The sequence below is a fragment of the Ceratotherium simum genome, chromosome X (genome assembly GCF_057802395.1).
Source record: "Ceratotherium simum simum isolate JZ-2026a chromosome X, ASM5780239v1, whole genome shotgun sequence".
Lineage (NCBI taxonomy): Eukaryota > Metazoa > Chordata > Mammalia > Perissodactyla > Rhinocerotidae > Ceratotherium > Ceratotherium simum.
This window is the reverse complement of record NC_141940.1, coordinates 48,256,071-48,281,287: the sequence shown is the minus strand read 5'-3', so window position 1 is coordinate 48,281,287 and position 25,217 is coordinate 48,256,071. Positions and strand designations below refer to the sequence as shown.

The 25,217-nt window shown below is 39.9% G+C and overlaps 1 protein-coding gene and 1 long non-coding RNA gene across 5 annotated transcripts in view; one reads left to right on the top strand and one right to left on the bottom strand.

Annotated features, from left to right (window-relative positions):
• Window positions 1-290: 290 nt before the first annotated feature.
• Window positions 291-19,995, bottom strand: LOC147911853 (uncharacterized). 2 transcript variants are annotated; one of them, XR_015550650.1, is made up of 3 exons: window positions 19,909-19,995; window positions 18,746-18,817; window positions 291-426 (listed from the first exon to the last, which is right to left on the bottom strand). It is a non-coding gene; the product is annotated as an uncharacterized LOC147911853 (long non-coding RNA). The 2 variants fall into 2 exon arrangements; XR_015550652.1 differs by lacking the exon at window positions 19,909-19,995 and adding an exon at window positions 19,310-19,900.
• Window positions 19,996-20,005: 10 nt separating this feature from the next.
• DIAPH2 (diaphanous related formin 2) overlaps window positions 20,006-25,217 on the top strand; it is an 825,716-nt gene continuing 820,504 nt past the window's right edge. Inside the window, exon 1 of one of the 3 annotated variants that reach the window (XM_087427457.1) lies at window positions 20,006-20,502. In XM_087427457.1, coding sequence (XP_087283583.1) covers window positions 20,371-20,502 — 132 coding nt within the window. In that variant the 5' untranslated portion in view covers window positions 20,006-20,370. The remainder of the gene's footprint in view (window positions 20,503-25,217) is intronic. The other 2 variants (XM_087427460.1, XM_014795691.2) reach the window with 2 other exon arrangements.

Sequence of the window (25,217 nt, the reverse complement as noted above, 5' to 3'; positions counted from 1 at the left end):
CCAAACACTTCTTATAAGAACATGGGTCATGTTGGATTAGGGCCGACCCTAATGACCTCATTTTAACTTAATTACCGCTTCAAAGACCTTATGTTCAAATACAGTCGTATTCTGAGATACCAGGTATTAGGACTTCAACATATGAATTTTGTGGGGATACAATTCAGTGCATAACAGGTATTATTTTAGGTTTCCACATACATGAATACAAAGAAAGGTCCCTGTAAATGCATATCATCTAATATAAATTTAAAAATCGGATTTTTAGCAAAATCTAGTTGACTGTGAGTTATCTTTCTAAAGGTCTGCTCTGCCTGGGGAATCAACATCCACTTCTGAATAGGTACTCTGTTCCAGGCACTGGCATAGGTGCTAGGGCCGGAAAGACAAAGGAAATACATTTCTTGTCCTTGAGGAGTTTGCAGTCTGGAGGAAGAGAAACAATATAAACAAGCAAGTACAATAAAATGTGCTAAATATTATTATAGAGGAAAAGCAGTGTTGAAGGACCAAATTCAGCTAGACCCATGGTGACCCAACCAAGATTAAGGAATATATTAAGCCCTAGAATACTGCTTAATTAACACTACTGCATAAAATATTAGAGCTTATTATTTTTAAGACTTAATTTATTCACCTGTTTAGTTTTTTGCTTGAAGTCTTAAAACCCATTTCATTTACAGGCATACCTTGGAGACATTGCAGGTTTGATTCCAGACCACAGCAATTAAGTGAATATCACAATAAAGTGAGTCACACGAATTTTCTGGTTTCCCAGTACATATAAAAGTTATGTTTGCACTATACTGTACTCTATTAAGTGTGCAATAGCATTATGTCTAAAAATGCAATGTATATACCTTAATTAAAAAATACTTTTTTGTTAAAAAATGCTGACCATCATCTGAGCCTTCCGTGAGTTGTAATCTTTTTGCTGTTGGAGGGTCTTGCAAAAAACGCAATATCTATGAAGTGCAAGAAAGCGCAGCACAATAAAACGAGGTATGCCTGTAGATATTTTTTTTGAAAAAACTTTATAAAATGGTATTTATATTTACAGAAAAAAATCAGCAGAACTATGTTAATTTTTGTCATAACATGATGGTCATGACCTTGCAGAGTGTGTTATATAAATTAAACATCAGTCTTGACAGGATACTATGAGCTAAGCCATCACTGAACACAAGGCTATATATAAGAACTCTGAAATACAAACACAGTTAAAAAAAAATCAAACTATACGTGAATTGTTTGTCAAGAACTAGAACGATCCCTAATGATATATAAGAACCAGGGTACAAAAGTAGTGAGATAACCCAACTCATTACAGGCATACTTCATTCTATTGTGCTTCGCTTTATTGCAAATATCGCAGATACTGTGTTTTTTACGGGACCCTCCACCAGCAAAAAGATCACATGTCACTGAAGGCTCAGATGATGGTTAGCATTTTTTAGCAATAAAGCATTTTGTAATTAAGGTATGTACATTGCTTTTTTAAATACAACGCTATTGCACACTTAATAGACTACAGTATATTGTAAACATAACTTTTATATGCACTGGGAAACTGAAAAATTTGTGTGACTTGCTTTATTGTGATATTCGCTTTATTGCAGTGGTCTGGAACCGAACTCTCAATATCTCTGAGGTATGCCTGTATCAAGTACTGTATCACTTAGCAGATAACTATCTTAAAAAAGTTATCCTGAAGTTATGATACATTTCAAGAAGCATTCAGTGCCTTCTAAATTATTTTTTATAATGCTACCATTTTTCTATTAACCAAGGATAAATTGATCACAGATCTCTACATACACCAGTGAATCTTCATTATAGATCTCTTTTCTCTTCAGTCCTTCAAAGATGCTATTAGAAGTGAAAGAAGAAGGTTTTAGGTCAGAAAATGCCAGCAAGAAAAGGTCAGAGAGTCCTCCTTAGAGTTGTGTATGTAAAATGGTACTGTAATATGAGTCTAACAAATAAAAAGAAATATGGCATGACTGTTAGCACCATGCTAACAACTTAAGGACAAAATTGTCAAGGGTTAATAAACCTATTCCATAAAGAAACCAGTTTTTCTTCCTGTTGATTTATTCCTCACCTTTCTTAAAATAAAATACATAGCTATGTGATTTAGCTTTGAAATATGTAAAATGAGAAAGTTGAACTAACTTAATTTTATGGTCCTTGTCAAGAACTTGGAAGAGTCTGAGATTTTATTCTATGTACAAGTTAACAAGTTAGTTGGCCACAGTTTCATAGATGCTGGCAGAAGACCCAAGACTCCAGGGTCAGAGACAAAAGACAATTTATTAACATCAGCAATAGCAGCTGCTAGAGTATCAGCATTCGAAACAGTTCCCTGAGGCCCAGTTCCCACAGAGTGATGCAAAGAGTGCTAGAAGATACCTGTCCATATAGTAGGGTACATTATAAGAGAGGAATCTTGAATTTATCATCTATAATGGGCAGTAATCTCTGGAGGGAAACACTATCTCTGTTTTCCATGGCTGTTCACTATACAGAAGTTCTTATTTCAAAATTGAGATATAATTCACACACCATCACCCTTTCAAGGTGTACAATTCAGTGGTTATGAGTATATTCACAAAGTTTTACAACCATCGCCACTCTGTAATTCCAGAACATTTTCCATCATCTGAAAAATAAACCTCATAACCATTAGCAGTCACTCCTCATCCCTTCTCCCCTAAACCCCAGGAACCACTAATCTACTTTTGTCTCAGTGGATTTGCATATTCTGGACATTTCATGTAAATGCAATCATATAATATGTGACCTTTTTTCTGACAGGCTTCTTTCACTTAGCATAATGTTTTCAAGGTTCATCCATGTTATAACATGAATCATTCTTCATGTGTTGTGGCTGAATAATACCCATGGTATGGATATAATGCATTTTGTTTATCCATTCATAAGTTGATGGACATTTGGGTCATTTCCATCTTTTGACTATTATGAATAATGGTGGCATGAATATTCACGTACAAGATTTTGTGAGGACATATGTTTTCTATTCTCTTGGGTATATAACTAAGATTAAAGTGCTGAATCATATGATAGCTCTATGTTTAACTTTTTGAAAAACTGCAAAACTATTTTCCAAAGCAGCTACACCATTTTATTATATTCCCACCAGCTATGCATGAGGGTTCCAATTTCTCGACATCCTTGCCAACACTTGTTATTTCCTGTCTTCTTGATTATAGCCATCGTAGTGAGTGTGAAGTGGTATCTCACTGTGGTTTTTTTTTTTTTTTTAATTTAATTTAATTTTATTTTTTTTTAAAAGATTTTTATTTATTTATTTTTTTCCCCCAAAGCCCCAGTAGATAGTTGTATGTCACAGTTGCACATCCTTCTAGTTGCTGTATGTGGGACTAAGCCTCAGCATGGCCGGAGAAGCAGTGCGTTGATGTGCGCCCGGGATCCAAACCCGGGCCGCCAGCAGCGGAGTGCACGCACTCAACCGCTAAGCCACGGGGCCGGCCCTCACTGTGGTTTTGATTTGCATTTCTCTAATAGCTAATGATATTGAGCATCTTTTCATGTGCTTATTGACCATTTTCATATCTTCTTTTGAGAAATGTTTATTAAAATCTTTTGCCTTTTTTTACACTGGATTATTTGCCTTTATATTGTTGAGTTATAAGAGTTCTTTATATATTCTAGATACTAGACCCTCATCAGATATATGATTTGCAAATATTTTCTGTGCATTATCTTTTTACTTTCTTGATGGTATTCTCTGAAACACAAAAGTTTAATTTTAATGAAGTTCAATTTTTTTTTCAGTTGCTTGTCCTTTTAGTATTATACATAAGAAACCAAAGTCAGGAATATTTACACCTATGTATTCTTTTAAGAGCTTTATACGGCCAGCCCTGTGGCTTAGTGGTTAAGTGTGTGCGCTCCGCTACTGGCAGCCCGGGTTCGGATGCCAGGCGCGCACCGACGCACCGCTTCTCTGGCCATGCTGAGGCCGCGTCCCACATACAGCAACTAGAAGGATGTGCAACTATGACATACAACTATCTACTGGGGCTTTGGGGAGAAAAAGGAGGAGGATTGGCAATAGATGTTAGCTCAGAGCCGGTCTTCCTCAGCAAAAAGAGGAGGATTAGCATGGATGTTAGCTCAGGGCTGATCTTCCTCACAAAAAATTAAAAAAAGAGCTTTATAGATTTAGTTTTTCCATTTAGGTCTTTGATCCATTTTGAGTCAATTTTTGTATATTATGTGAGGTAGGGATCCACCCTCATTCTTTTTCATGTGTATACGCAGTTGACTCAGCACCATTTGTTGAAAGGACTGCTATTTCTTATTGAATATTTCCGTTGTCAAAAATCAATTGACCATAAGTGACTGGTTTATTTCTGGTTTATTTTTTTGAAAGTACCACACAGTCTTTATTACTATAGCTTTCTTCTGAATTTTGAAATCAGGAAGTTGACAAAATCCAATACTTTCTAGCCACTTCTATTCAACATTACTTCTAGTGGTTCTAGCCTGTGCTATCCAGCATGAAAGAGAAATGAAATACATCTGGATTGCAAAGGATTAAGTAAAACTGTCTTTATTTGAGGAGGCATGATTTTCTATGTTGAAAAATCCAATAGAATCTGCAAAAAATCCACTAGAACTCATAAGTGAGTTTAGCAAAGTTGCAAGACATAAGACCAATATATAAAAAATTAATTGTATTTCTATATACTGACAATGAACTACAGGAAACTAAAATCTTAAAAAATACCATTTACAATAGTATCAAAAACTATGAAATATTTAGGAATAGATCTGACAAAAGAAGTGAAGCCTTCAAACTGAAAATAGAAAATATTGCTGAGAGAAGTTAGAAAAGACCTAAATAAATGGACAGATATACCTTTTCCATGGATTGAAGGACTAAATTTTGTGAGGATGCCAATTCTTCCCAAATTGATCTGTAGAATCAATGCATTCCTACAAAGCCCCAGCAGACTTTTTTTTTTTAAAAGAAATTTACAAGCTGACTCTAAAATTTATACAGAAATACAAACAACTTTTAAAGAGAAGAGCAAAGTTAGAGGGCTAATACTATCTAACTTCAAAACTTATTATAAAACTATAGTAATCAAAAAAGTATAGTATTGACCTAAGATAGACAAATAGATCAATGGAATAGAATATAAACAGTCCAGAAATAAACCCACACAGATACGGGCAACGGATCTTTTACAAAGGTGTGAGATGGAGAAAAGTGCAAGGTGGATACAGAATAGTTTTTTCAACAAATGGTAGTAGAACAATTGGATGTAGAATAATTGGAACAACAAATGGTAGTAGAACAACAGACAAAAACAGAATTTCAATCCATACCTTGCTCCATTATAAAATTTAACTAAAAGAAGATCATAAACCTAAATGTAACACCTAAAACTATCAAACTTCTAGAAGAAAACATAGGAGAAAAATTTTGTGAACTTGGGTTAGGCAAAGATTTCTTAGATATCATACCCGGTGTACAGTCCATAAATTAAAAATCGGTAAATTGGACTTAATCAAAATTAAAAGCCTCTACTTTTCAAAAGACAGTGTTAAGAGAATGAGAAGTCATAGATCGGGAGAAATTATTTGCAAAGCATTTATCTGATAAAGGACTTGCATTCAGAATACAAGAAGAATCTCAAAACTCAATAATGAGAAAACCATCAACCCAATTAAAAATAAATATTTGAGCAGACACTTCATGAAAGCTATTTGGATAGGAAATAAACATGTGAAAATATGCCAACATTGTTAGTCATTAGGGAAATACAAATTAAAACCATGAGATAATATCACACATCTATCAGAACGGCCAAAATTAGAAAGGAATGGCGTTAACCAGTATTGCCAAGGATAGAGGACATTGCTGCTGGGAATGTAAAATGATACAACTTCTTTGGAAAACAGTTTGGCAGTTTCTTTTTTTTTTGATATCTATAAAATATTTTTATTCATGACACATCAAGATAATTAACATATACCTCAGCCCTAGAAGATTCCTCAGTCCCTCTCTAATCCCTCCCTCTTGTCCCTATAGTCTCCTTCCCCTGATGCTCAGGCAACCACTGATTCCTTTCAATCACTACAGATTATTTTGCATTCCCAAGAATATTATGAAAACGGAATCATATAGTATGTATTATTTTCCATCAGGTTTTTAACTCAGTATAATTATTTTGAGATTTATCTGTTTTTTTGCATATCAATTGTTCATCCTCTTATTGCTGAGCAGTTCTATTGTATGGATGCACCACAATTTTGGCAGTTTCTCAACAAGTTAAATAAACACCTACCATATGAGCCAGCCAATTCCACTCCTAGGTATTCTCTCAAAAGAAATGAAAGCCTATGTATACACAAAGACTTATACTTGAATACACAAACTGTAGTATATACATACAATGGAATACTACACAGCAATAAAAATGCAACAGCATGGATGAATCTCAAAATAAATATGCTGAGTAAAATAAGCCAGAGAAAAAAGAGTACACAGTATATGATTCCATTTATATAAAACTGTATAAAACACAAACTAATCTACACTGACAGAAAGTGGATCAGTGTTTGCCTGGGGCCAAGGCTGGGGAGGGAGGGAGGAACTACACAGGGGCAAGAGGAAATTTTTTTGGGCTGATGGATATATTCATTTTCTTGATTGAGGTGATGGTTGCACAAGGTTATATACATATGTCTTTTTAAAATTTTATTTTGCTGTGGTAAGAACTCTTAACATGAGATCTACCCTCTTAACAGATTTTTTAAGTGTACAATACAGAGTTGTTATCTATAGGCACAGTGTTGTACAGCAGATCTCGAGAACTCACTCATCTTGCATAACTGAAATTTTATACCTGTTGATTAGCACTCCTCCTTTGCCCCTTCCCCGAACCCCTGGCAACCACCATTTTACTCTTTACTTCTATGAATTTGACTATTTTGGATACAAATTTTATCAAATTGTGCACTTTAATATGTACAGTTGATTGTATATCAATTATACCTCAATAAAGAGTTCAGGGAATTACATATAACCTCAAGGAATAATAATTGTAGTTAACATTTTTTGAGTATTTACTATGTGCCAGGCACTGTATAAAGCATTTTACATGCATTAGTTAATCTCATTCTCAAAGCAATTTATGATGGTGGTATTATTTGTAACCTTATTTTATTTATGAGGAAACTAATGCATTGTAAAGTCAAGTTACTTGGCCGAGGTCACAAAGTCTCGTAAAAGGTGGAATAAACCATAACATGTACTTCCTCTCACAATAACAGCTAACATGTATTCAGTGCTTTACATAGCCGACCCTGAGCTAATCATTTGACATACACTACCTCATTTAATGCTAACCAGCACTATGAAGTAGATCCTACTTTACAGATGAGGAAATAGGCACAGCGGAATTAAGCAACGTGTTCAAAATTATATAGGCAGTAGTGGAGGAGCAGGGATTTGAACCAAGGCTCTTCATCCATCAGGTGGGTCCCAGCGGAAAATAGGTTGAGAACTACTTCTCTCTTTAGAAGTTGGGCCTGTGGTGCACGCAGACGGATCTGATACTTGCCTGATCAGACAGATCACTATTTGCCTGACGCTGAACACAGACATTTACTGCATGGATCCCTCACTGCCTTGGCCCACCTGCCCGGCTGGAAACACAGGCACCAACTACAGCCTGTGTTACAGTGGAGCCTGCTAGGCCTTCCTCCCTGATGGACCACCTCCTTGTCTTCTTCCACCATCTGAAGCCACACTGTACAGATGACTTGGTTCCCCCAGGTCCTTGACCTTAAATACTTGGGTTTCTGCTAGTCCTAGTTAGTTTCCTCTTCTTACAGACTTTGTGTTGCTGATAACCAGAAAGCCTCCTAGCAGAGTATATCCGAATTATAACAAAGGCTAGTTCACAAACCATCTTCTTCAGATTTGAACATATCTACTTTCTTATAGATCCGTTGATTTCTGTTGGCGTTAGACATTTCATGCACAGTTGAGGGCTGTGAATGTGGAATAAGGCGGTTTCATAAGCCATACTCCCTGCTGAAATATCAAGGGCCTGGATTACACTAAATGTCTTGTTTCAAGCACTCACTGAGATAATTTTGGAACATAAATATATCCCCTCCCCTTGGCCCCATTCCCACCCTTGGAGCTGCTGTTCTTCTCTCTGGTAGTACTACGGTATTGAGTGTCAGGGGCATCAGAGTTTCCCTAAACCATGAGAAGCAACCAATTCACCTCTTGTGCTCATCTACCACTGCTGTGCTTTGCTCCACCCCTGACAGCTCCTGCTGGTTTGGATTTGATCCATCCTTTATACTGTCTGCTCCTGACTCTGTTCTCGCCCTTGACGCAACACCTAGTCTCCCATTCTACTCAATTTATTGCTACATTTTAAACATGCATTTAGCCCTTTGAAAACATCTGAATCGAAGAGCTGTTCTCAGTCTGAGTGATACCATTCCGTGTACTCATCTTTCAGTATTCTCCTCCTTCATCCAACTCCATTTCCCTCGCTGGTACCTTGTTTTTCTCTTTCCTCTGTCCTCTAATCGTCCAGCTCATGACTTGTTTTCTTCTACCTCAGTGGTTCTCAACTTGATCATGCATTCAAATCACCTGGAAGGGTTGTTAAACCACAGATTGCTGGATCGCACCACAGAGATTCTGATCCAGTAGGTCTGGCTTGGTGCTCGAGAATTTTTAAGTTTTAACAAGTTTCCAGGTGATGCTGATGCTGTTGGTCTGGGGACTATACTTTGAGAACCACTGTTCCAGCTCAACACGGTTCATATTGACTACCTGTCTATCTCTAGGGCTTGTCCTCTAGGCCCTTTCTTGTGAATTGCCTTGATGTGCAAAGCTGGCAAGTATGGCTAAGAATCCTGACGTCTGAGGTCCACATGGTAAACCCTCTGGATATGCCATAATCACCCAGAGGCAAGTCTTTAAATTAAGCCAGTGATCTTGGGTTACCCTAAAGGTAGAAATTCAATGTGCTCTCTAAAGGTAAGAACTCACAATTAAGACGTTGGATTTATGTTCTAAAGCTCTTGAAACATATTTTCAAAGTGTAGTTCACTATCCAAATTAAGCTAGTTCAGCTTTCTAGAAGTAACAGAGAGGAAGAATAAATTTAGAAAATGAAATGCAATCTCCTGAATAACCAAAATGAATGTGGTCTCTCACATCCATATTCATTCTTTCTGCCTCTCTCTGTCATTATTAAAATGGACATGTTTGTATGTATATACATTAACATGATAAATTAAGGATTATCTATGTGTATATCTGTGTGCTTTGTGTATACTTTTTAATACATAAGGACATATGTAGGCAATCCTTAACTTACCGTACTTTGCATGTTATAAACCTCTAGCACTCAGAACAGGCTTCCAGCACACAAATAAAACTATGGCAGGCAGTCTACTTTCTGATACATTCTGAGTATTGCTTCCCCTGGCTCTTAGCTTCAACTTGGCGCTTTGGACCTAGCGTCCACCCTATATAGCCCCTCTACCCTATTATGTCTGGTCACAGGCCAACACCAGCAGAGATTTTCATGGAACAGGGAGTGAGGGATACTACATCTGGCAGGAAAGGAAGGATAATGAACTAAGCTGAGTAAAGAAGAGAAGAGAAGGAAGAGAGAAGAGAGAGGAGTAAAAGAGAGAGAAAGAAGTTGACAGAGACACTTGTGTATGTCAAGAATGAGTAATCTCTGACTATGAAGAAACCAGAATGTTTTTCCTGTTTGGCTGGTGAACTGTCTCTGAAAGCAGTCTCAAAAGTGGAGTTCAGGGGGCCGGCCCGGTGGCACAAGCGGTTAAGTGCGCACGCTCCACTGCGGCAGCCCGGGGTTTGCTGGTTTGGATCCCGGGCGTGCACTGATGCGCTGCTTGGCAAGGCATGCTGTGGTGGTGTCCCATAAAAGTGGAGGAAGATGGGCATGGATATTAGCCCAGGGCCAGTCTTCCTCAGCAAAAAAAAAAAAAAAAGAGGATTGGTAGATGTTAGCACAGGGCTGATCTTCCTTACACACACACACACAAAAGTGGAGTTCTGAGCAACATTAGCTTTATTTTAATGTGTGTATAGTCTTCCAAATGTGTATTGTTTGAAAAAGAAATCTGCTCATCAGTTTCCTGATTTCTGTCTTAAATCACCAAAGATCTTGTCCTTTCTGACTTTTCTGTTGGCTACTATCTCTTAAAGTTAATGGATGGCCTCTGTGTTATTGCAGTCTCCTGGATGCCATTGTACCTGTCTGAATTTTTTTCTTATCCTCCAGCCATCCAACATCAAAAATGTTTCTCCTCCTAGATTCCTAATCTGCATTCTAGTATCACAGTATTACCACCCTCCCTGTTACTCAGTATAGAAATCGCAGAATCTACCACAAGTAATGCACTTTGCTAGGTTATGTCCTTGGATGATTTCTTCCCCCACGTCCACACTTAAAATGAGCTTTCAACAAACTTCTTTCTCTGGTTCTCATAATCCTCTACACTCGTTTCCTTGGTGATCTCACCTACTCCCACATCTTCAACTAATATTGTTATGTAAATGACTCTAAATCTTCATCTCTGACTCCAAACTTTCTATGAAACAGCAGACCTAATGTCTAATGAGTTCTCCATTTGCAGGTACCTGAAATGTGGCTTCTTCCACACATAACTCAGCATCATATTTTTCCAAATATATTTCTCCTCCTAGATTCCCAATCTGCATTGCAGTATTATCACTCTCCCAGTTACTCAGTATTGAAACCTCCAAATCATCTTCTACTTTTCCCATTCCCCCACTGCCTATATCAGGTCATCAAAGCCTGGGAGTATTACCTGTGAAATCTGTTCCCATCTTTCCATTCTCTTTTCTACAGCCCCAGTTCATGGTCTTATTAGTGCGTGTCTATCATCGAAATATCCAACCAACTGCCTCTGGTCCCTTGAACCAGCCTAACACACCCATGCATCTCATATCCACCAAGCAATAAAGTTAAGCTATGGATGCCTCCAGGCTGATTACCATTGATTTTCCTTCCTTCTTTAAGACAGCTTCTCAAACTACAAACTCTTGGGTCTATACAAGCCAAGTCTAATGGAGACTTCAGTCCTTTGCACTATATTTATTTACTTATTTTTGACTCTTGGTTATTCTTAGCAGATTTTGCCTTGGCTCATCTTTCCAGCTCCTCCTTCTCTGGGCAATGTTGGATATCTACACTAGGTCAGGTTCCTATAGCTGGCATCCAGGTTGAGCTAACATACTCATTCCCCAATAAGAGAATGGCGTTTGAAAGTGGTGTCCTAATTTATCTCCCTGCCTCCAGTTTCTCATCTTACAAACCATCCTACATACCAAGGCCAGAGCATTTTCCTAAAACATAGGTCTAATCATGTGTTTTTCCTGTTCATATATCTCTGGTGACTCTCCACAGGTTATAGAATAAATTCAGAACTCAAGATGGCATTCAAAGTCTTCCTGATTTGGTCCCACTCTACTTTCCCAGCTTTATCTCCCACTATACATTCACAAAACCTACTCTCCAGCCCCATTAGATGACTAATCAGTTTCTAAACTTGGCCCACATTTTCCTTTCTGTATGCTGTTGGTCATGCTGTTCCCTCTCCCTCAAATGCCCTTTCCTCTAATTTCCAACTTTTGGGATCCTACTTATACTTAAAGGCCCAGCTTTTCCATGAAACTTTCCCTATTCTCTTCCTCCTATATGTTTCTGTAACATTCTTTTGCAATTAGATGTATACTTGTCAGTTGCCTTGACTACATCCTAAGCCTGTTGAGATCATGAATAGTGTATCATTCATTTATCCTTAGCACCATGCCCTGGACATAGTTACTACTTAATATTTGTTAATACAATATTATTTAATTAAATTTATATGTATAAGTTCTAATATGGTGGCTAAAATATAATCTAATTACTTTAGTCCTATATCACAATCATCAAAAATAGTACAAAAGGAAAAAAGCAATCTTCTAATAAGTTATATATTATCATAGGGCCATATACAGGGCTGTGCCTGTGATGGAAAAGCTTTATTCTGTAGATTTGGGCTCAAGCTCGCCCTGTGTGTCTCTGAATATGGCCACTATTGAAGTTACGGCTTTGAGGCATATTGATGGTGTAGAGAAACAACATGGTGAGGGATTAAAGGATGAAAATTCTGATGCAAATCAGGGTTGGTTCATAGGGTTTAGAGGCCGGTCTGCCCTTGTATAATATCAGAGTGTGAGGTGAAGTTGCTAGTACTGATGAGATGGCAGCTTACATTAGCCTTTCTGTTTTGAAGGCAGCCACGAGACAATGTTATAGGGCTATTAGAAAAAAAAAATAAAATAAAAGCAGCAGCAAAATAAATATCCTTGCATCTAGTTCTCAAGAACCAATCTTGAGACCATCTTGGTCTCAAGTGACCAAAAGTCTTTCCCAAAAATTTTCTTAAAAATTCATGCAAATCTCAAAGGAGGCCTTTGAATGAATCCGATGCCAATGTAGATGTACATTTTAGCTTCTAATATGTTGGAATGAACGACTTAAAAATAAGTAAGATATGGGCCAGCTCTGATGGCCTAGTGGTGAAGGTTTGGCATGCTCCACTTTCGCGGCCCGGGTTCGGTTCCTGAGTGCACTTGTCTGCCAGTGGCCATGCTGTGGCGGCTGCTCACAAAAAAAAGAGGAAGATTGGCAACAGATGTTGGCTCAGGGCAAATCTTCCTCAGCAAAAAAAAAAAAAAAAAAAGTAAGATAAGACCTATATATTCTCTGCTACTGTATTAGGTAAAATACAATTTAATGTAATTGGTTTCTGGGTTGCCCTGTTGAGTTAATTTATATAAACTTCTAACAGTTGTTCTGGTATACAATGTATACCTGAGTAAATATGGTGTTTGAGGTCATTTCCATAAAATGTCAGGCCCCGGGTCAGAAAGGAATTCTTCTATTATATCATTGCATAGGAAAACTAAACCCCAAATCTCCTGCTTCTGCCAGGAGAGGAGGGGCAAGATTGGTGTTCAAGTGAGAATATCAACTCTGTGGAACTGTAAGTAGGTATAGGTTTGTCACTGTGTATATAGCAGGGGAGGTGGCTTAAACAACTGATTTGTATCCGTGCCCAAGAAACAAATAGATAATAATGAACAAATGAAAATTGATGTGGGATGGATGAACCTTGAAAATATTATTTTCAGTGAAGAAGCCGGTTACAAACACCATATATGGCATGATTCTATTTATGTGAAACATCCAGAATAGGCAAATCTACAGAGACATAAAGTGGATTAGTGGTTGACTTGGGCTGGGGAGGGGGTGGGTTTGGGAGGACTGGGGAGGGGTGATGGCTAAGGAAGGGATTCTTTTTGGTGTGATGAAAGTATTCTAAAATTGTTTGCGGTGATGGTTGTACAACTCTATGAATATACTAAAAACCACTGAATTGTACATTTTAAAAGGGTGAATTGTATGATATGTGAATTAAATCTCAATATAGCTGTTAAAATTTATGTGGGAGAATATATAAAACAAAAATAAATCTATTTCTAAGACTTGCCTAACTATTGATGCCCAGATATGAAAACACGTTTTTATTATTTACAGATGTCAAACATGTGTTCCTTAATTTTCATGTAATTAATTATATCTTGAAAAGGTCAGAAAATAAACACAAACCACAAAGTAAAAGAAACAATAGATTTAATTGCACAATTTTAGTCTCACTTTTGAACTATATTCATTCTTAAGAGACCGTTTATACTGATTTTTTAAAAAAATTTCATCCTCATAAAATAAATAGCATCCCTATGAACACCAATGTCTGTTTCTCTGATCCACACAATTTAGGCAGCAAATTAAAAGTTTTTCTCTCACTGTTTATTACTATACCTATGTCTTAGTAACCTACATATTGGACAATTACCATTCATGATCTGCTAAGCCATTCTTGAAAATCACTTTGGGCTTTGGTTAATGTAGAACAGGGAAGTCTGTTCTTTGTTAGAAGCTTATTTTCCAGATAAAATTCAAAGGGTTGGTTTTCAGCGTACTGTATAAAACCATAGGTGGCACGAATCTGGGAATTCTCAAAGTCTCTTTCAGTCTCAACATTTTCCTCAAAAAGACAAATTGGCACCATTGTCTCTTGGACTAATTTTTGTGGGGCTGTGTTTTAGCTGCCTGGCTTCCTGCCCCAAACCCTGTGATCATCACAATCGGACACAGTAACCTTTACCTCCAGGTAAGTGACCATTATTGGTCATTATTGTTTCCAGGTTTTTTCTTGTCCACTTTTCCTCCACTGGGACCAATCCTGCTCCTGGTCAGAGAGGATTTAAGGAGCAGTATTGGAATAGTTTGGTGGCTTAGCATCAAGTGGGCCTATCGTTTCTGGTCCCACTGTGATCTCACAGACCAGCTGAAGTAACTGGGTGTCTTGGGTGCCATTTTCATTCGCCTGTGTCTGCCCCTCTTCTTGGACATCTGATATGCCAATTCTTTTAGGCCTAGTGCCCTGCCTTGTTTGGCACTGTCTTGCCAGATCTCTTAAAGGATTGCTAATTTGTTTCTTAACCCCAGTCCCCATGACTGGATTCCTGCTACGTACAGTTTGCTTCAGCCTCTGCCTATTGACTGCCACCTGACAGTCTGGAATCTATTCTCTGCCTGCTCGCCAGGACATCCATTGCTAGACTTCCAGAGTCTAGCTGTCTGCCTGCTTATTGCCTACTGGTACACAACCCTTCTGCTCTACCAGCCTGTCTGGACTCTTCCTTTTGGTGATTACAGGAACCTTCTTAGCTTTCCTGTCCTGCCCTAATTAGTCTCTAGTTTCTGGGTACCAGGCTCCTTGGTCTGGCCCGGCTTGTTAATGACAAGGACCTGTTGAGATACTATCACCCAGTTTACTACTAAGTTTTTATTTCCTTGAGCCAAAATTTTAGTAATTCTTGTTTACTCTTTCTTTTCCTCTGCTTCCTGTATATAATCTGTGGAGAGGAACAGTTTGTTCCTTTAAATGTCTCTTGGATTCATTCCTTTCTCTTCATTTCCTCTGGGGCTACTCTAGTTCTAATCCTCACGACTTTATCCTCCAGGACTTTATCTAGTTTTAGCTAGAGTTCAGCAGTGTGCCTCAAAGGGTCGCCTGAGAGGGTGAGAGAGAAGCCAAGTGGTCATGAGCAGGGCTATAGTTTCCACTCCCACGCTAACTTCAAACAGGTCAGTTAGATTTGTATCTGTTGTACATATTGGGGTCCTGCGAAGAGTTTTATTTAGAAAAAAAATCCCACAGTAAAGGAAAAATAAGTTTGAAAATCAGGGTTCAAAGTTATTCTGCATACCACTGCCAGACCAGCTCCTTAAAATACTTATTTATTTTATAATATCTCTGCTAAAGATCCTTATCAGTTACTACTACTATGTCTTACATTCAAATCTGTTTACATACTGGGAAAACGCTATGGGGATAACCACGTTTCCTACTATTATTCAACATCTATGTTCTCACCATTCTACTCAAGCCCTCACATTATTGGTCAGTATTGTTTCCAGGCCATTCCATATGTTGTCTTTTCCTTACTTCCTTTCTTTGCTTTGCCTATTTAAATATCATTTCTGCTTCATACCTCTGCAGCTCAAGTTCTACTTTCTCCTTGAAAACTTCTTCATCTATTCCAGGCCCAACTAATCTCATTCCTTCACCATGTGATGTTGAATTTAGAGTCAGTACCTCCAAGTTAGGCAGCTAATTTTCTCTCACTGTTCCACAAATCTATTTTCTTGTTTGTTTTCTCAAGCAGATTTTATACCTATGGATGGCAGAGATTTTATGTTTTACAGTCTGTTTCATTACAAGTGTTTGTGTACAACAAATAGCACATTAACGACTGGCAAACAGGAGAATGAGGTTAAAATAAGGTGGAAGTACAGTTGGTCCACGTATGAATTTTCTTAGCACTTTAAGTTTTGAAGTGATCAGGAGCAAGCTTTCTCACAATTAAGGAGAAGTCTTAGCAATATATGAAGACTTTAAGAAAAACAGAAGAATCCTGCTCAAGTCTCTACCCCTGTAGAGTGATTGGTTTAGTGGTTTCAACAACCTCTAAGTTTCCCACAACATTAAACTATCTGGTAAAGCTGTGAATACTGATAATGGAGCTGTGAAGACCTTTCGCCATGTTTTTAATAATTTGGGAATTCTTGGGGGCCGGCCCAGTGGCGCAAGTGGTTAAGTGCGCGCGCTCCACTGTGGCGGCCTGGGGTTCGCCGGTTCGGATCCCGGGCGCACACCGACGCACCGCTTGGCAAGCCACACTGTGGCGGCATCCCATATAAAGTAGAGGAAGATGGGCATGGACGTTAGCCCAGGGCCAGTCTTCCTCAGCAAAAAGAGGAGGATTGGCATTGGATGTTAGCTCAGGGCCGGTCTTCCTCACAAAAAACAAAAATAATAATAATTTGGGAATTCCTTAATTAGATTTTTAATTCTGATGAAAGTGGCCTCTATTAGAAGTGAATGCCCTTGAGGATCCACATTGGGAAAGAAGCAGCACGAGGGCCACCAAGCATTGATGGCTGTGATGCTGGGTGCAAATGCCTCTAATCTCATGAGTGTTTTTATTAGGATGGTTATTGTTTTCATTAGTGTTCCGATTAGAAAGTTCCATTGGATTTAAGGGATCTTCTGTAACACGTTTTCCCCATAAGCCCTATGAATTTTTAGCGTGCCATTTTGCAGAACAGGAGATTCTTCAGGAAGACATATATGACATTATAGCAGAACATCTGGTACTTTTTTATCCACATGACATCTAGTTTGGTGTTGCCACATAGTTTAAAATATTTTTAAAGTATTAAAAAATACTTGCTTATTCTTAGGCAAGCTTTAATTCATAAATATTTTTCCATGACCCTGAAAGTGCTTATTTCTCATTTTTGTCTACTCCATGTTTCCTTTAATTTCTCTATTAATGACCTAGATTGTTTAGATGAAAACATGGAGCAGAAGGGGGGCACAGAAAGCCAGAGGGATACTATAAGGATCATCAGAAATCTTTGGGGTAATGGATGGCTCTAAGGTCAGTCTGAAGAAAGATAGAGCCTACTAGCCTTTTATCTTTCTTTTCTCCCAGGGTTGGCTTTTTAATGTTGAGTGGGTGCTAAACTCATGAGAGGCCCGAGACAGAGACCACAAGGTCAGCGGGTCTACCCTACGCTTTTGATATCCCAACTGAAGGTAGTAGCCTCCTAATCTTCAGCATCAGAGAAAAGATGCCTCTCCATCCACCAGCCTATTTGTGTGTTCCAGGAAGGTAAAAATAAAGAAATGCAGGTGCAGTGAGAACAGCCCTAGGACTGCACTTGGTGAGGTGCCTGGTTCATAATCAGAGGACGAAGTGTCCTTGCAGGAGAGCAGTGGCTCCTTTCGTATGTTAGCTTCCAAGAAAGGCCAATGACCCTGATGCCTGAAGGAAGGGTGTTTAATTTTAATTACTGTTTACATTAACTGGAGCAAAATGCTGAAAAACAAACATCATGAATTAAGACAGGGCTGAGAGAACCACAATAAAGGCAAATGTAAGCCATATCAGAGACAGACTTTTCCCTTTTTGCAGTAAAGATTATGCATCTTTTACATGTACCTCTAACTTGATTTCAAATGCAGCTTTGCCGGGCCCGAGGATGGTGAAACCCAACCCTACATTCAAAATAATGTTAACCCATTTTCAAGTCTATTTACACACTCCGAACAGAAGTCATCTGTATTATAACGTCTTCCCCCCAGCTTTAAAACCACAGCAATGAGACCTACAAGTAGGGACCTTCGTGATCTGGAAGCTGCTTATCTATTCTGCTTCTTCTCTTGCCAACAGCAGCCCCCACCCTCACCCCCAATTTCTTAACCATGGGGTCTCGGCACATGCTATTGTCATTTCCTTTGCCAGGAATGCTCTTCACTCGCCTGCTTTGCCTTGCAATTGCTCAACACATTTTTGTTTAATATCCTTCCTAGTAGCCAGAAAGCTCCATAAGAGCAAACCACATCTGTCTTGTTCACCATCGTACCCGCAATGCCTAGCACAGTACCTAACGCTTAGCAGGCTGTCAACAAATACCGACTGACTTTAATTAGACCCTTAAGACTCAGCTCAAGAGTCATCCTATTTGGGAAGGTGTCCTGGAGCCTCTGACAGTCTGCTGGTTACCCCCTCAAGTGCTCCACGGGCTCCCTGTTCATATCTGTTGTACTGAAGTGCAGTTCATTAATAGTCTGTCTCTCGCAGTAGACTATGAGGTTCTAAAGGGCAGAAATGGTGTCCGCTTCATCCTTTAACCCACAGCATTCTGTATATCACCTGGTGTACTCGAAGCAGGTCAATAAATGTCTACTGAGCAGATTACTGAGCAACATTTGAGCTTGGAGGACCCTTAGCTATGGCCCACACCCACATCTCTCAAACAGGAATTACGTGAAAGCACTGGAAAAACAGGTCATGTCTTTCCGCAGCATCCATTTTTATGCAATTTTTCAGGAGGGGAGACATTTAAGCAACTTAAATCATATGTGTGTGTGCGCATGTGTACACACACGCGCATGTGTAGTAAGTCGAATTCAAAATATGCATCAAATTGTAAGTCAAACAGGAACTTCGACAAAGCAAATTTACCTTAGGGCTCCTTGTCTACCCCCTCTGGGAGCACGTATTCCCTCTTCTCTCTGTCCTTAGGTAGTTTACCACCTGCATGATTAAAAAGACAGTGAATGACAATCACAAAGCCAGGATTAAAACTGTTTTCAGATATACAACCTTCTTTTCACTCTACTGTCTAAGTTAATTGCCTCATCACGCCTATAGCATGGGCAAATTTATCCTAACGCATTCTCAATAAACATGTTCGTAAACAAATTAGATTCAACATAGCTGAACTTAGATTGAGGGGAGAAGGGCAACAGGAATCCTAGCCTGAAGGTATCTGAGTAGCAGGCATATGGACGTGTTTATAGACTTGGTATCTGAATTTACATTTCAGGCAGCTTCTCTAGCATATGTGCTCTTATTCTGTGACGGTGATTCCTTCAAATCCTTCCCTGCCCCTCTAATGTTCTCAGTGTGAACATTATTTTTAAAGGGCCCCGTTCAAAAAGGATGGATGAAATATAGCATGGGCCTCTTCCCACAACTCAAGGACTAAAGACCCTCAGTGCCCTGCTGCTGCACAAAAACACTTACCATTTGCCTCGAGATTTACATTTTTAACAAAGCTTTGATACACGTGATCTTATTCACTCCCCACAACAACCCTAAACTAGTTCAGGAAACTGAAAATAGCACTCAATCCAATTGTTAGCTCTCTTGTAGGTGCTTCGGTTAAAGAGCCTTATATCCCCTCCGGATTAAGTGGTGGGTGCCTGCTGCTTCTACTACCCAGCAGCATGGGAATAAAGGAACGACTGTATTTCTTGGGTCGCAACGCAATCATGGCAACAGAAAGCACACCCACTCTTTCCACTTTGACCCATACAGTTTGTCTCGGCAATTAATCAGCGATCTCTGTGGTGCTTTTTCTTATAGGACTCCAGTTGCCTCGCCAATCAACCCCGCCCACAGAGCGTAGCAGGACCACACCCCCGGCAAGGCCTCTGCCGGGGAAAGTGCTCTGGCCTACACTAGTGGAAGCTGATACTCAGGTAGCCCCGCCCGTGAAACCCACACGTGAATACTCCCGGGCCTCACTTTCCCCATCTCTAAAATGGGCTACACCACCTCTTTCTTGACTAGTCCCCTCCCATTTCACGCTAGGCCCCTAGGAAGTGAAATCAGTGCTTAACCGCAGCTTCAAGCGCTCTCGTTTGGCTCCCGTCGCCGCGCCGGGCATGCTCAGTAGCTGGGGCCGGCTCGGCACCGGGAGTAGGAAGCAGCTTTCCGCGCCCGGGCGGCTGACTGCGGGCACTTTGATGAATCACGTGTGTCGGGGCCCTCTTAAAGAGATAGGCACCTACTTTTTCTCCACCCTAAACACCGCCTTGAGGGCGGCGGCGACCGTGGTAATTGCAGCTGCTCAGGGGCAGGGCTTGCCCCAGCGCCGAGTAGTGGCAACGGCGTGTTGCGTCGGGGGTGCCTGGGAGCCGGGAGCCCCGGGGGCCTGAAGTCGGCAGCTCCCCAGGCAGACACACTCTTACACAGGAAGAAGTGCTGCCGAATCCGCGCGGGGCAGCCTCAGTCGAGGAGAGGGGCTTCCTCAGTTGAGGAGAGGTGGGCTTCCAGGGTACAGGTGACAGGGCCGGAGAAAGATGGAGCAGCCCGGGGCGGCGGCGTCGGGAGCGGGAAGCGGCGGCGAGGAACCCGGTGGGGCCCGGAGCAACAAGCGGAGCGCGGGGAACCGGGCCGCCAACGAAGAGGAAACGAAAAACAAACCTAAATTGGTGAGTGCTCCCGCAGCCCCCGCCGGCCTTGGGGACAGCGAGAGCCCCGGGATCCTCCTGCCGTTGAACACGGGGGGACCCGGAGCCCCTTCCCAAGGGTGACCGCGACCTCGCTGTGCAACTCGGGGAGCCGCTCAAGGAGCGGCCACGCCGAGGCGCGGAGACGGCGTGGGGGCGGAAGAGCACCCCCTTCTCCACTTAACCCCTTTCTCACTCTTGTCAACCGGGAGGCAGTGCGGGAAGGAGGAAGGCCCCACCCCAACTTGCCGAGACCCCGAATACTGGGTAGGGTCTGTTGTTGATCTAACTTGTGGGCACGAACCTTTGCGCGATTCCATTCCCCTCCCACCCCTATCATTTGCTGGGTTTTGCCTCTTAACGCTTAGAGACCGGGCAGGGGCACCTCTCTTCTTTTCAGTCCCAATGCTTAGGAGCCCATCCACAGACTTGCAAATCAGCTCCCACCCGCCAAACCCCAAAACACACAACGGAGGCCCCCAGTTTTTCTACTTTACCAGAAATCTAAGGAAGAGGCGCCTACGTGCGTTTTTTTCCCTTGCCTCTCCATGTGCTCTCCCAAGAAACATTTCTTTGGAAGAGTGGGGGGAGCGTGGGAGTTGGAGGCTGGGTGAGGTACCACCAACTGTCGTGTGTGTGTGTGTGTATGTGTGTGTGTATGTGTGTGTGTGTAATAGGCAGACTCATACAGTACTTCGACTTAGTTGATTAAGAACGCTCAAAAGCAGTAGGCAGACTGCACAAGCCTCATGGTCCTGAGAGTGTGTGAACCAGTGGTAGCAGTCCATTTCCTGCCACTGACTTAATGTGCAGAGGAATGAAATCTACGGGGCCTGGTATTAGATTGGGAAATACTCGAGTTTCTTCAACTCATCAGTTAAAGGGGTTCCTCTTTTTGGTAAACTTTCTAATTCGGGTGGCACAAGGGGAAACGGTTTTCCTGCACAAATTCAGCAAATATTCCTTCTGTCTGAAGGTTCTTAGTTTAGATCTGAAGCACAAGCCACATGTTGCACATCTAGTTTTCATTTTTAACCAGCAACTTGACTCTAATATGGAAGGAGACAGTGACATATAACTAAAGCCGTTTCTTATGGCATCTGGCCATTTGGTACCTGTTGTACTTCTCTCTTGCCTCCTGTTTGCCTTTCAGTTATGGACTGTTCATACTGGAAAACGGTGGTCAAAGCATTATCGTTTCAGGAAATATGCAGCCTTCCATTATGTAGGAAGGGGCCTGGTGGAATGGAATAAAATGACCAGTTTAAAGTCTCATCAATTCCACCCTACCTTGAGGCAAAACGAGAACTTGCTTACTTGATGTGTCCTGTTAACACAATATTTACAAGTGAAGAAACGCAGTCACAGCTCTTTGTGAATTGTCTATGCTGGCGGAGGGTTAATGGCTTTAATGGGTGCCTCCATTATCATGAAGCCTAGAAAAGTTGTGTGAGTGTATCACCAAAGTTTAATGTATTTAGAAATTCTGATGTTGTGATTTTGAAATTTATCAATTTGCAGTGAAAGAGTGATCATATTTCCTTTTTTTTTTTTTACCTAGAAGAAAACTGGTTTAAACAGTGATTCAAAGTTTGAGCAAAAATAAAAGTGAACTGATAGTTTCCACAAATAGTTTGGTACATCCAGCAAGAACCTTCCACTTTTAGGAAGTATGCTGTCAAGAAAGAGCACTTAGCTCTGTCTGTTAGTAATAACACCTTCATTATATTATTCCTTTCCCTTTGGTCATTTGTCCTGTTTCATCTTTTATGTTTCACTTGCTTTGACAAGGTAACTAGATAGTAATGAGATGGTATCACTTTCTGTTCCTAGCTAACACTGGTGTTGAACATAGCTTGATATAGTAGAACAAGTTTTTGAATCCAAGAGTTTGTTAATATCATGGGAACTTTCTGTTTTGCTCAAACATAACTTTTGAGCCTTACATGATTTTACAAGATGTGTCAGAGTTAATAAAAACAAATTTAGGAAGACATTTCAGCACATTTTAAGGCAAGCAAGTTGACCAAGCAACAAGACTTGGTAAACTTTTTTTATAAATGCCTTACTCCTTATTTTGAGTTTTTTATTGGAGTGCTTCACATGTTCTTCTAAGGCCTTTTAGAAAGGAGTTCATCTGGGATTCTTAAAATATTGCTCAAAAGATAAAGCTTTACCTAGACTAAATTTTATTATTTTGAGTATTATGTTATTAATCAGTGTAATAGTCCTTCATTGTGTACATTTGTGTGTAAAGGAGTTGTGATGTGGGATTATAAAATAGAGCCATATGGTAATAGAAATTATTTGTGTAGGTGATGGTGAGGGATAAGGGGTCTGAAACTCCTGACATTCTATGAAAAATTTTGAAAGCCTCGTAGTTTTCGTCAGTTCCTCAAAGGCATCTGTCACCTATAGAAGAATAAGAACTATTGGGTTATTAAAGAGAGAGTAAAGGAGACACCAGTTGATTCCACTTGAAGTTACTGGGGAGAGAAGGAGGTCAGGGATGAAGGGAGAAGGGGAATAGCACTGACCACATGGGTGATTGATAGTGAAGATAATTCATCTGGGGTTAAAAAGGAGTTAATTACACAATGTGAGTATCATATTAGCTAAGATGAAAGTTTCCACTACATAGAAAAATTAACTCAATAGCTTTCTATTCAATAGCTGTAGTATAGTGGATTCATAAAGTATAAGGCTTGTGATTCAGTTGTTTTCATTTAGTTCCTCATTGTTTTGGGAAACTGGAGAAGGAAGGCATGTTTTCTAGAGAGGAACTTCTTTCATTTATATCTTCAAGCTTTTGATGGGTATTAGTGAGAATTTTTTCAGAGAGACATTTCAAGACTTTAACAATTTGTCCTTAAGATTAATTAAATCAAAATTTAACAAAATGTACGTCAGTTTTCTTCATCTGTGTGTCCTCATAATGACCCTTTTGATTCTTTCTAATGCAGGCAACCTTGTCTTGCACTTCTCACATCTTGAGTGACACAATAGTAGTAGAACTTTATATTTTATGTAACTGTTTGGTTAGGCCCAGATTGTAGCATGTCATCAAACAGCATGAATCTTAGATTAATTAGTAATTTGATATCAGGCATGGAATGTATTTTGTCAAATCGAGTAGTAGAGAGAGCTCTAGAAGTATTATGAAGGAGCTACATCTCGAATCCCACATATTTCTGGCAGTGACTTAACCATTAAGAGAGGCTCATGTTAAGGTAGGACTAACACTCCTCACACACACAGAGTGGCTTTACATTCTTTGATGTTTTTGCATTTTGACTTTGTGTTTCTGTATAATTCCTGAAGCCTTTGATTCTTTAGATAGTGGAGTCAAATTAGTAACTCGAAGTCACAGAAGTTAATTTTCTGGTAATTATATAACTTCCTGAGTATTTGGTTGTTTCTAATTGGATAAATCATTTTTTGATTTTAATTGATAAAGTCTGAGTACAATGAGTTCATTTATGTAACAAATTTTCTGAGTGTCTGCTACATACTAGTCATGATTCTGAGGGTTGGTGATTTAAAGATGCTCATAGTCTCTAGTAAGGGAGACAGGGAAGTTAATTAATGATTAAAGAGCTGTGTGATAAGGAAAGATAGGAATATACATAGGAGGGTGATATAAAAAATCATAGAGAGGCATCTAAATCTAATTGGATGTTGAGTGTGGTAAGGAAAGCCTTACTATAGTAGAGTAAGATTTGCACTAAGGCTTGAAGAATAAGGCAGTAATTGAAGAAGGGGAAGGAAAGGCATTTTAGGTTGAAAGAACAACATGCACAAAGGTAGAGAGATATGGTAGCATGCCCAATAAAGGAACTGTGGGTAGATGTTAATGGCCGAAACAAAGAGTACTTGTGGTGGACCTGCTAGAGAAGAGACAGAGTCCAGATCATGATGGATATTTGTATGCCATGTGTTAGAGTTTCAACTTCTTTCTGAAAGCCATAGTAAGCCATTGAAGAGATTTAAGAAGGAGACTGACCTGATCAGAATTGTGTTTCAGAAGGAAACAATACAATGGAGACTTGCCTGGAGAGGGGTGCCAGAATGGAGGCAAGAAGACCAGTTAGGAGGAGCAGAGTGGCATAAAAGAGTTTGATGTTTAGAGTTAGAGATCTGGATTCCAACTGCAGCTCATCCACTTGTCCATTTGCTAGCTCATCCATAGACTAGGTGTATTTCTCTGCATCTCGGTTTCCTCCTGCCACTCCCTTGCCTCTCCTTCCTGCCGCCCACCCTGAACATCTTCACCAAATCTGAACTGTTTCTCCTTTATGAATCTCACCTGCCTTTCGCAGCCCAGTTCGTGCCTCAAAATTCTCTCATTCTTCCATTAAACCTTCACTATTACTTCAGCTTACTTGAAGTTTCCTCCTTATTCTGAATTCCTAACCATCATGAGTTTGAATGTTATAATATGCTGATCTTGTATCTACAGAGATTTTAAAGTGTTTTTGGGCAAGGGTCCTGCAAACCCTTGAAAACCTTGCAGGCCAGCGCTTGAGTGCAAAACTACTCAGTAAATGATTATTAGCTGGGCATTCTTTCCCTATAGCCCAGATGTTTTGAGAGTGTAAATTGTTGAAAAGAGGCTTTTTAAAATATAAATGTTTACTTTTATATGCCATTTTTTTCTTAGTATGTATACTCCGTCAAATGAACCTATCTGTACATTC